General features: G+C 45.5%; 1 protein-coding gene across 1 annotated transcript; it reads right to left on the bottom strand.

Annotated features, from left to right (window-relative positions):
• Positions 1-2,622: 2,622 nt before the first annotated feature.
• Positions 2,623-10,114, bottom strand: LOC108672958 (bestrophin-3; the record flags this gene model as incomplete). Its single annotated transcript, XM_018160725.1, is given in 8 exon segments — positions 2,623-2,719; positions 3,377-3,537; positions 3,947-4,019; positions 5,897-6,135; positions 6,921-7,050; positions 7,901-8,072; positions 9,224-9,334; positions 10,089-10,114. Coding segments are annotated over 8 exon segments (1,009 nt in total), but the record flags the coding sequence as incomplete, so codon positions are not given.
• Between the last annotated feature and the right edge of the window lie 1,137 nt (positions 10,115-11,251).

Here is an 11,251-nt window from a genome sequence, read left to right as displayed (position 1 = left end):
TCACCCTGGTGGAGTACCTGGCCCGCCAGCCCCGGCGGCTGCAGAAGCTACGCAGACTCGACGTCGTCCCTGTGAGGGAGGGAAGGTGATCAGAACAAAACGAACACCGAGCAAATAACTAATTAGCAGAGCATCTAAGACATCTCTAGTCTTATGATTGGGGGTGCAGCCGGAGGGCCACAAATTTTACTCTTAAATAAGCCCTGGAGCCAACGCCTAGCTTCACCACGCATTAACTTTACTCAGCCTCAGAACTAGAAGCCGCAGACTACGCTTGAACTCCGTAATCCAGAGAAGCAACACACTGCCGAAAGATAATAGCGCTGTAGGTCTTCAGCCAATGCTTAAGCATGCTCGCTCATAAGCAGGCAGTTCCCCATCCGGCTGTACCTACTCCGGTCTAACCTCTTCTGGCCTAACCTATTCACGCTGTCCCGGCTCACAACCTTCTTGCAGCCAATGACTGGCTCTACCAGCACACTTGGACCGCCTTTCTAACTTCTTGCAGCCAATGAGGCTAGGTTAGAGCCGCTCAGGTTTGTTTTGGGTGGAGAAAGGTTGCAGCTCGTATAGGTTAGGCCTGAAGAGGTTAGGCCAGATGAGGTTTGGCCAGATGCAGTATGGCCATGTTTAACTTTGGCAAGCTTATTTTGTGGCTGTGGACATCCGGCGCTATGGCTTTGAGCACTTGACTTCATAGGTCGTTATGCACTCTAGCGTTCTTACCTATGAAAAAGAATATGAACTAAGTGGGATGTTTTTCAAAGCTGGCCTCCAGCATGCGCGGCCCTTATGATTAGTCTCTCTGATGACGTCACCACAAATCACTATAAGGTTGTTAACTATCAAGCTCTTCCGCCTGACGTACAACTGCACAACGTTTTAAATCTGAATACGTGCGCTGTCTTAACAATTGTACGACAACATCGGCGGCAGGTGGAGTGAGGCAACCAATTGGGGCGCCTTAGTGCGAGAGAGTCAATCGTGCGTTGGTTGTACGTTTGTCATGCGTTGTTAGTTTACTCACTCCTGACGAAGGCGGGGGTTGAGAGGGCCTGCGTGACTCTGCTGAGGATGGTCGGTATCCCCCTGGCGGGCGTGACGGGCCCTGGCTGAAAATTGGGTGTTGGCCCCACAGCCAGGACCTCGGGGGACACCTCCACCTGGCACAACAACGAGAACAACACCCAGAAAAAATTACGTCATATTGCTCAAATAACGGTTCAGGTCATCCCATTTGTGGATCATTCTAACCCAGTTTCGCCCGGCAGAAAAAGTATAAATGCTAGGTCCGTTCTCAGGGCTCGTGATATGGGTAAGAAAGTGAGTCACTATTGGGACAATAGGGAGAGTGTGTCATTCATTATTGTACTGCAGGGGTAGCGATAGAACCAATAGTGCAAGGGCCATACTTTCAAAACTCTCTAAGTGAACGTAAGTACTTACGCTCTATTTTCTTGCCTATGATTGGTGGATTTTGCTTGAAAGGCCGTTAATGATTGGCTGATGAACTTATGATCTCTTAATTTTTTTTTTAAATTATAGGCCCAGGTTTATGAGTTGAAACGCCAAGATATTCTCAAGTTATGGATGATTATTCTTGGTAAACTTACAACTTTTGCATAAACGAAAAAGTCAAATTTTGTCCAGAATTCGAGCCCGTTTTTGTAAGCCTAACTCTTATTCGCTACACGAATAACGTGAGTGGGTCACACTTGACCCACTTGAGGAATGGTATAATGGCTGGCTGAAATGAGTCGATGTACGAAACTGAGTCTAAAACCTCATTGAATATATTTCGGTTTTTGGACTAACTCGAGTGGTTCAACCTAACCAATTTTCTGCAATACAATACCCATTGACTTAGGCTGGGTCAACGTAGGACCCAATTTAACCCAGTGCCAGGGCGTATCAGTGCTACGTCCACTCTCTGCTATTGCAATGGGTAAGAGAATGAGTCAATATTTGGACAGCATTCTAGTGACAGTATTCTTCCATTGTATTTAGTGAATGTGAATTAATTAACCCTCTACCGCTTGACATGAGTAACCGGAGCAATATTAGTAGTATATTAGTATTATAAATATAATATAATAATATTAGTATAATTAAAAATATGAGTAACCGGAGCAATATTGTCAAAAGCCTACTTCCTAAAAAGGATAGGTTCTAGTGAGCGCAAAATGACTTGCACTGATGCTTGCTGCTGTGTACAACTTTAAAATTTTCTCTGTTGCGTACAGACGTCGTCAGGTTGCTACACTCAATAGTTTACGTATAATTTAAGTTTAAAGTTATGGTCCCGGAGAATGACATACGACGGTAGAGGGTTAAAAACTGTTTTACCTGGACAGTTTGCTCTTTGGTGTCCAGAACAGACTTGCTCTGCACCAGCCCTCCAGTGACGGTCTTTACGGCTTCCTCAGGGATGGGTTCAAGAACTGGGATCTGTACTATCCTCTGCTGATCCAGGGGGATAACGAGATCTGCGGTGGAACCTGTTGGGGAAATAAGGACCTTGAGCCCGTTAGTGAACCTGGGAAAAGACACTCTGAACCAGGGAATACACTCTGAACCTGGGAATAGACACTCTGAACCTGGGAATAGACACTCTGAACCTGTTGTATGGTAGCGCTGCTGGTACCACCTCCTCGAAGTACATGTCCTTGATGAGCTCAGGATGGTCCTCGTGCATCTCGTCCACGATCAGGTAGGATGTCTGAAGCAGATACCAACACAATATCAGGTGAGCTGCAGTGAGACTGGCAGAAATATCAATGTGGGTCGTACATTTGACAGAAAATTTATTCCTATGCCAACGTCAAGATCCTTCTCGACCAACCCTTAGCCAACAGGAACCCTGATTCCTACCTGCCCCCAGCTGTAACGCAGTAGACCCTACACTGCCCGGAAAATACTGACATTATTTTTAAAAACCAATTGAATTTGATGCAACAGGCATAAGAGGAGCAGATTGCAAGATTTCGTGAGTATGAGGGCTGCCACTTGCTTGTGGGTTGCCATCAACTACCTAACTAGAGTGCTGCTGGTGTACAATCCTCGAGAGGGCGTTCATATCAACCACCGGCAGATTACATTTCTGGACGGCTTTTTTCAACCAGCGTTTCGGTTTCAACTAGGGAGTTGGTTGCTAACTAGTGAGTTGGTTGCCAACTAGTGATTTGGTTGCCAATTAGTGAGTTGGTTGCTAAATAGTGAGTTGGTTGCGAACCAGTGAGTTGGTTGCCAACTAGTGAGTTAGTTGCTAACTTGTGAGTTGGTTGCCAACATGTGAATTAGTTGCCAACTAGTGAATTAGTTGTCAACTAATGATTTGGTTGGCACATATCACAAGATGAGTGTTCTAGTCACCAACCTGCAGGTTCTTATCCACCATGGCATTAACCTCGAAGTCATCATCGTCTTCACCGAAGGGGTTGATGAGAGATTCCGCCACCTTCAGCCACCCCATGTAGAAGACGAACTGTAGGATCGTGAACCAGGGCACGTACATGTCCACCTGGCGCCCCGGATCGTCTGCCACATCAATGTAATTCGTAACAGGATTCGTATCGGTCTCTCATGATCTTTTAATTCGTACGGGTATGTTATAATTATTCTTATGGGTCATTATTATTGGTCACGAACTCTAGGGTATAGACGTAAGGCCGTCAACTAAGTAGAAGTCAAAAGAAATAAACGTGATGACCTGAGATGATTTCATGGCGTTGCAGCTCACGAAATTTCTAAAAATAAAATTCAGAAATAATATTATTTCTTCCCTGGTTCTATAATTTAATTGAAACATATAAACTATATTGAAAAACGTGAGGTAAATGCATGAGTCACTACCGTTATTACTACTGTGACTAGCTGCAGCATGGGTCTACTACAGTGACCATGCACTACCGTGACCACTACCGTGACCACTACGATGACAACATACCTTGCGAGTCCTCCAGGAACTGCCGACCTATCATGGTACTGACGAAGAAGGTGTACACGGACAGCGTCACTACCTGCAATAAAAGACAGTACAGTATACGGGGTGATAATACATGAAAGTTACATTACAGTATACATACGTATACTGGTGGTAATACATGAGAGTTACATTACAGTATAGTACAGTACAGTACGTAGCTCTAACGCGAGTTACATCTCGGCGTACGAACTTGTCGGCGTCTGGGGGGGACCTTAATAGAGTTGAAATGAAATGAAACAGCGGTTTCAGCGTTTAGTAGGCCGTAGGCCTGTCGCCGATTCTTAACATCGCAGAACATTCAGAGCATTTTGCGGTCTCGAACTCGCAACTCACTGCTACAATTCTGCTGTGCTTAACCGCCCGGCCTCCTTGCCGATTCTGACCAGAAACTAACGCACAGAGCCGGGATCGAACCCGCGCCTCTCTGCGCCAATCCTGGTACTCTGAACTGTAACCACTGTTCCCAGCCCGTATATAGCCTTCGCTTCCGCCCACCGGGTTCTTGTCTTCGTGACACATATACTGAAAAATCTGCCGACTCAGTGTCTAAGGCAAGCTCTCAGTGACACCGTGGACTCATAGCTAACCAGGTCTGCTGGTAAACACATATTATCACTGTGAGAAAAATCACCGTTAAACGGTCTCACCGGCTGTCTAGTCGTCTCAAGAAACACCGTAAATGGTCTCAAGAAACACCGTATGGCTGTTTATACCCAAATTTAACCCTAGAAACCCGTACAAAATCTGAAAAAACAGATAAACGGTTTATCTTCACGTGTCGGCAGGCTACTATAGAACGCCGGTGAGACCGTTTTTCTACCGTTTATTCAAACAGGTTAAGTATTTGCATCCACAAACTATATCACTGTTGGAAAAACAGTGAAAAAACGGTCTTACCGGCGTTCTAGTAACCAGCCGTCGTAAAAATAAACCATTTTGCCGTTTTTTCAGATGTTACACGAGTTTCTAGTGTAAAATTTGAATAAAAACGGCAATACGGAGTACATTTTCACGTGCCGGCCGGTTACTGAAACGCCGGTGATACCGTTTAACGGTGATTTTTCTAACAGTGATACTCATGGTCCAGTGGTTACAGTTCAGAGTACCAAGATTAACGTAGAGAGGCGCGGGTTCGATCCCAACTCAAGAAGAATTGGACCAGTGAGTTGCCAGTTCGAGACCTCAAAATGCTGTGAATGTTCTGCGATGTTAAGAATCCACGACAGGCCTACGGCCTACTAAACGCTGAAACCGCTACATTTTTACCACGTTTTTCTTAGCTCGCTTTCGTGTCTGTCTGTGATGATCAAATCTTGCAATCGATATTTCACCAACTTTCCCGCTAGCTAGCACTCTGAAACTTTTAGGGAAGCTCATCTCCCGATGACAATCCAATAATCAATAATTTGTTGCACGTTTCCAGGCGTATTTATTACCGAACCTTTCTTTAATACAGCCACGCACCCAGATAAATACGGGAACAACAATGTATCCCCTCGAATACAATTTTCTACAGAACTTCGAAAAGAATTTTCTTTCGTGCATTTGCGTGGCCAACTGAAATAAAATGAATATTATGTAGGATGGTTGACCTTTGTGCACTAGTTATGAACTCTAAAGGAACTCACAAGCAGGGGCTGGGAACCTTCAATGCACGTCATCCTCGAGAGGATATTCGTGTTTAGACTGCGTATATCGATGATACGCTGCGTATCATCGATACGTACGTCAAGTCAAGTAAATTGGCTCGCAACAACGTTTTTCATGTGTAGCAACGGACTAAAAATTGTATACGAGAGGTACACATACCTGCGTGTATACTAGAGGTACCTGCATGTATACGAGAGGTACACATACCTGCGTGTATACGAGAGGTACACATACCTGCGTGTATACGAGAGGTACACATACCTGCGTGTATACGAGAGGTACACATATGTAGTCGTAGTGCAGGAGAGAGTGACACCCTCTCCTGAAGTTGGTGATCTCGTTCATGATCGTGTTAAGGGCGAAGTCGTCCTTTATTTTCCCTTGCTTGCGGGCCTTAGTCACCACCGCCCCCGCCCAGACTAAGGGCAACCAATACTTAGGTGTACCCGTCCTCCAGTGGATGATGTCGAATATCATCTGCTCCTGCTCGGTCAGCAGACCTGCAAACCGATGATAGGGACAGTTAGTAGGGGAGATGATAGAGGATATCATCAGCTCTTGCTCACCGATGATAGAGACGGTTAGTTAGGGGGAGATGATAGAAGATATCATCAGCTCTTGCACGCACGTGCAGATTATTATTTGATGATTGTCGGCGTTGTAAGTGGATGCAAGGGACAACTAATAGGAAATATGCCTGTCGCGACGTAGGCCTACAGTGAAGTAGGCCTACAGTGAAATAAGGTTGGCATACAATTTGTACTAACATTTTAATTCCGCGCACATTCCTAACAACGCTGTTGTAAAATTCGGTGCATAAGAAGAATTGACTGCTGCATTTAATTCCAAAATGAGCATCAACCGTGAAGACTTTGCGTTCTTTCCCTCTATAGGCACTTTGCGGTTAAAATAGTACAATATTATCATTATATATATGACAACATTGCTATTTTGAGCCATTTGATCACTGAAATCGTGCATATTTACCAAATTTTCATCGAAAACGTGCCTGTATTACAAGCTTGGGAATTATATCTATCAACGCACGTTAGAATGTCACGTAACGTCCATGTCAGAGTAACGGATCATCGATGGAAAATTCGTCGTTCTAGTGTTCCGCTGGCCCGTCCGCCCCATTCTGCTGTGTGACGCGCGCAAAGATGGTACTACATGCATGGCAGTATCAAGGATACGGCCACTACGAAGTGGGTCATGGTACCCACCTGCGTTGACAAGGTGGGTCATGGTACCCACCTGCGTTGACAAGGTGGGTCATGGTACCCACCTGCGTTGACAAGGTGGGTCATGGTGGGGAAGCGCTTCTTAACAGGTGGGCTGATCATGCTCATGGTGAGGGCGAAGGAGAGGCACACGTAGCGTAGGATAGTGCGCCGCAGGACACGTGTCTCCTCCGTCTGTACATTATTATTAATTATTATCATTAATTCATATTAATATGACATATTAGAGATCACTAGTCTTATGATTAGTCTCTCTGGTGACGTCACTACAAATCACTATAAAGTTGTTAACTGTCAAGCTCTTCCGCCTGACGTACAACTGCACAGCGTTTTAAATCTGAACACGTTCACTGCCATAACAATTGTACGACAACATCGGCGGCAGGTAGAGTGAGGCAACCAATCAGAACGCTGCAGTGCGAGTGAGACAACCAATCTGAGCGAGGCAAAGCTGATTACTTGATTCATTCTATGCTATAATATACAACAATATACATCAAACTATAAACAATATACGACAATGATATTCTCAAGGAAACTTCGTGTTGCTGTATTTTGGTCGAGTCAACATCATGGAGGAAGAGGCGTCCCTTCAAGCCAAAGCATACGACGACCTAACGTCCGGTCGTTAGGAACTTGATCACTCGGACCCAGTGGCCCGGGGGTTCGAGCCCCAATCAAGACAAGTTATTTCGGGAAACTCAGCTCATGACTAACCTATCAATTTATTCAATTGTGGTTATTAATGAGTACCTGGCTTGTCCTGGGTGTGGTGATTACCTGGCTTGTCCAGGGTGTGGTGAGTACCTGGCTTGTCCAGGGTGTGGTGAGTACCTGGCTTGTCCAGGGTGTGGTGAGTACCTGGCTTGTCCAGGGTGTGGTGTAATGTTAAATGGTTCTGGTGGGTAAGCGAGCCATTAGTGGTCGCATAACTACCAGTGGCCTTAATGCCCATAAAAACTGAACTGTCATCCTCCTTTACCAAGTTCGCCACTACTAGGGTAACCTATAATTCGACACTCACCTGGCCCCGTATGTTGAAGGAGACGAAGACGGCGACGGTGCTGGGGAAGGGGATAGTGTTGTATTGGTCCCACCATCTCGTCATGACGATGCTCACGTAGAAGCCCAGGACGAAGGCCATGGGGATGAGTTTGGTGAACTCCTCGATGTGTAAGGCGATGCCTTCAAAAGTCCTGCGCAGTCGAAAACGAAATGTTTCACCGTCTCAGCCATACATGTTCACAACCAAAATTATAACCTATTTTCTTTAATACGCTCATTTGAAATAAAATAATTATTGAAGAAATCTCCGTGATTAGGTTTTCTTCCCACCTCGCCCACTGCCGACAACAAAAGCGTCACACCACCTCCTCAACAGCCCCAATAAGAGCATGTAACCTCAGCAGAAGTAAAATCAGCAAAATTTCGTTCCCGGGGAAACTGTGCTGCTCTGACCTCACTAAACGCAGGTTTGGTATTTACCATTGGTTGCGGTCAGAACATAAAATATTACTATGACAGGTGTTTGGGCAACTAACTAAATTATAATACGCAACTAGCCTCTCTCGAGGTGAACAGTGGTAAGATCGCTAGCATTCATTCCTATCTTTGAACATCCCCATGTGCCATACTGCACACCTCCCTGGGTTACACTAAAGTCAGATCGCCAGCAGACATCATCATTGACCTTTCCCGCTGCTAAGCTGCCCACTTCTACGGAAGGTCACTACGGTCTGATCGGCTGCATACATCCCCCTTATTGACCATGCGCAGTGTCAACCTGCTTAGCTATACTGGGGTGGGGTACACTGAGGTCCGATCGCCTGCATGCATTCCTATATTATTGATCATCCCCAGTGTCAACGTGCTTACCCATCCTGGGATGCACTAAGGCTGATCGCCTGTATACATTCCTATCGTTGAGCATGCCCAGTGTCAACCTGCTTAATTACCTATCCTGGGATGCACTAAGGCTGATCGCCTGTATACATTCCAATTATTGACCATACTCAGTGTCAACCTGCTTACCTATCCTGGGATACACTAAGGCCCGATCGCCTGCATACATTCACATTATTGACCATACCCAGTGTCAACCTGCGAATGCAACTCTTCTTAGGTACACTTAATTAGGTCCGATTGCCTGCATGCATCCCCATTATTGATCATATCCAGTATCAACTTGCTCACCCCTCTTGGGGTACTCATAGGTCTGATCGTCTGCGTGCATCCCCATTATTTACCATACCCAGTGTCAATTGCCTACCTCCTCTTGGGGTACGCATAGGCCCGATCGCATGCATACATCCCCATTATTGACCATACCCAGTGTCAACCTGCTCACCTCTTCTGGGGTTCAGTGAGGGCCAGACGGTAGATAAGGGAGATCGTAAAGTAACACAGGCAGTAGATAAGTAGCTCATGCCACACCAGCTTGTAGATGCTGCCCTTCCATCTACAGAACAGCAAAAATTCATACCCATTATACCAGTGTAATGGTTAGGAGTATCTATTATACCTGTGTAATGGTTAGGAATAGAATCCTTTACAATGCAGGGACGGAAGAAATGTGACTTAAAGCAAAGCCAGGGCGTGGGTTTAAGCAATTTCTGGGGGTTTAAAAGTTGCTTAAACCCCAAAGCCAATGGAGGTTTAAGTAAATTAATTGTTAGAACTTTGCTACTCAGCCACCATACAATATATCCTTTATATCCTTTTATACACACAATATAATGACACAATACACAAACAATTCATTATAGTAGAGTAGTAAGTGGGTCAGTAGGGTGGTCCAGTGGTTACAGTTCAGAGTGCCAAGATTGGCGCAGTGAGTTGCGGGTTCGATCCCAGCTCTGTGCGCCAGTTTCTGGTCAGAATCGTCGAGGAGGCCGGGTGGTTTATGCAAAAGCAGAATTGTAGCAGTGAGTTGCGAGTTCGAGACCTCAAAATGTTGTGAATGTTCTGCGATGTTAAGAATCGGCGACAGGCCTACGGCCTAATAAACGCTGAAACGCTATTATTATTTTAGTGACCCGGGGCCATACTTTCAAAACTCGCTAAGTGAACGCAAGTACTTACGCACTATTTTCTTGTCTATGATTGGTGGATTTTGCTTGAAAGGCCGTCAATGATTGGCTGATGAACTTACGATCTCTTAACTTTTATTGAAAGTATAGGCCCCTGGTCAAAAGTGAGTCTAGTTGACTCACCTGAAGAGCAGTTTCCAGAAGCAGCCGAGGCCGCGGCTGGTGGCCACGTCCGCTGTGTACGTCACCGTCATGGTGAGGTGGGCATCACTGTCACCTGGTGGGATGGTGGGCCTACACTGTCATCACAGTGATGAGGTGGGTTAGTGGGCTCAAGGGGTGAGAATGAGTATCACCATCACATCACCACCACCATCATCACCACCACCATCATAGTCCCCACCACCATCATAATCAATAATCCCAAACACCATTATGGTCCCCACCACTACCACCACCTTCACCACCACCAAACCATCAGCGCAATCATCCCATGACTACAACCATCACCACCACCACCATAATCCCCACCACCATCACAACCCCAACCACCATCACCACCATATAATCACCATCATAACCTCATAAAACTATAACAACCACCATATTATCCCCACCATAACCCCCAAATTACCATCACCACCATATCATCACCATCATAACCACCACCACCATAACCTTTCAGGACCCCTCTCCCCCTCCCCCGACGATGACTTGCATAATTTAGTACGCGAGGGACCAGTAAGTACAGTCAGCGCAGTAAGTACAGTCAGCGCAGTAAGTACAGTCAGCGCAGTAAGGACAGTCAGCGCAGTAAGTACAGTCAGCGCAGTAAGTACAGTCAGCGCAGTAAGGACAGTCAGCGTCTCTATATCACGCATCATTCATCACAAAAATGTCACTGTCGCTCCAGTAAATCACTGTTCGTCTTCACTCACTGTACCGTGACTCACTTTATGAATGATATCTTTACTCTTTATCATTCACGTATCATTCATTCATCATTATTCAAGTTTTATTCATCATTATTCATGTTTCATTCACTCGTGAACGCGTCATTCATCACAAAAATGTCACTGTCTCACGGCTGTCGCTCCAATAAATCACTGTTCGTCTTCACTCACTGTACCGTGACTTAATTTATGAATTATATCATGATTCATCATCATTCATTCATGTTTTATTCATACATTATTCATGTTTCATTCACTCGTGAACCTGACACGAGCTTTACAAGGAAACAGAAGCAACGTTGTCCTGGAAACGAGCGCCGCAGCGACATAACCTCACTCGCTCGCCGCCGCGGGGTAACTGGAGTCATTGTTGGGTTGCCAGAAGTTGGGGGC

This window comes from Hyalella azteca, unplaced genomic scaffold (assembly GCF_000764305.2).
Source record: "Hyalella azteca isolate HAZT.00-mixed unplaced genomic scaffold, Hazt_2.0.2 contig11278, whole genome shotgun sequence".
Classification (NCBI taxonomy): Eukaryota; Metazoa; Arthropoda; class Malacostraca; order Amphipoda; family Hyalellidae; genus Hyalella; species Hyalella azteca.
Note: the sequence above shows the minus strand (reverse complement) of the source record. Positions and strands in the feature narration are given on the sequence as shown.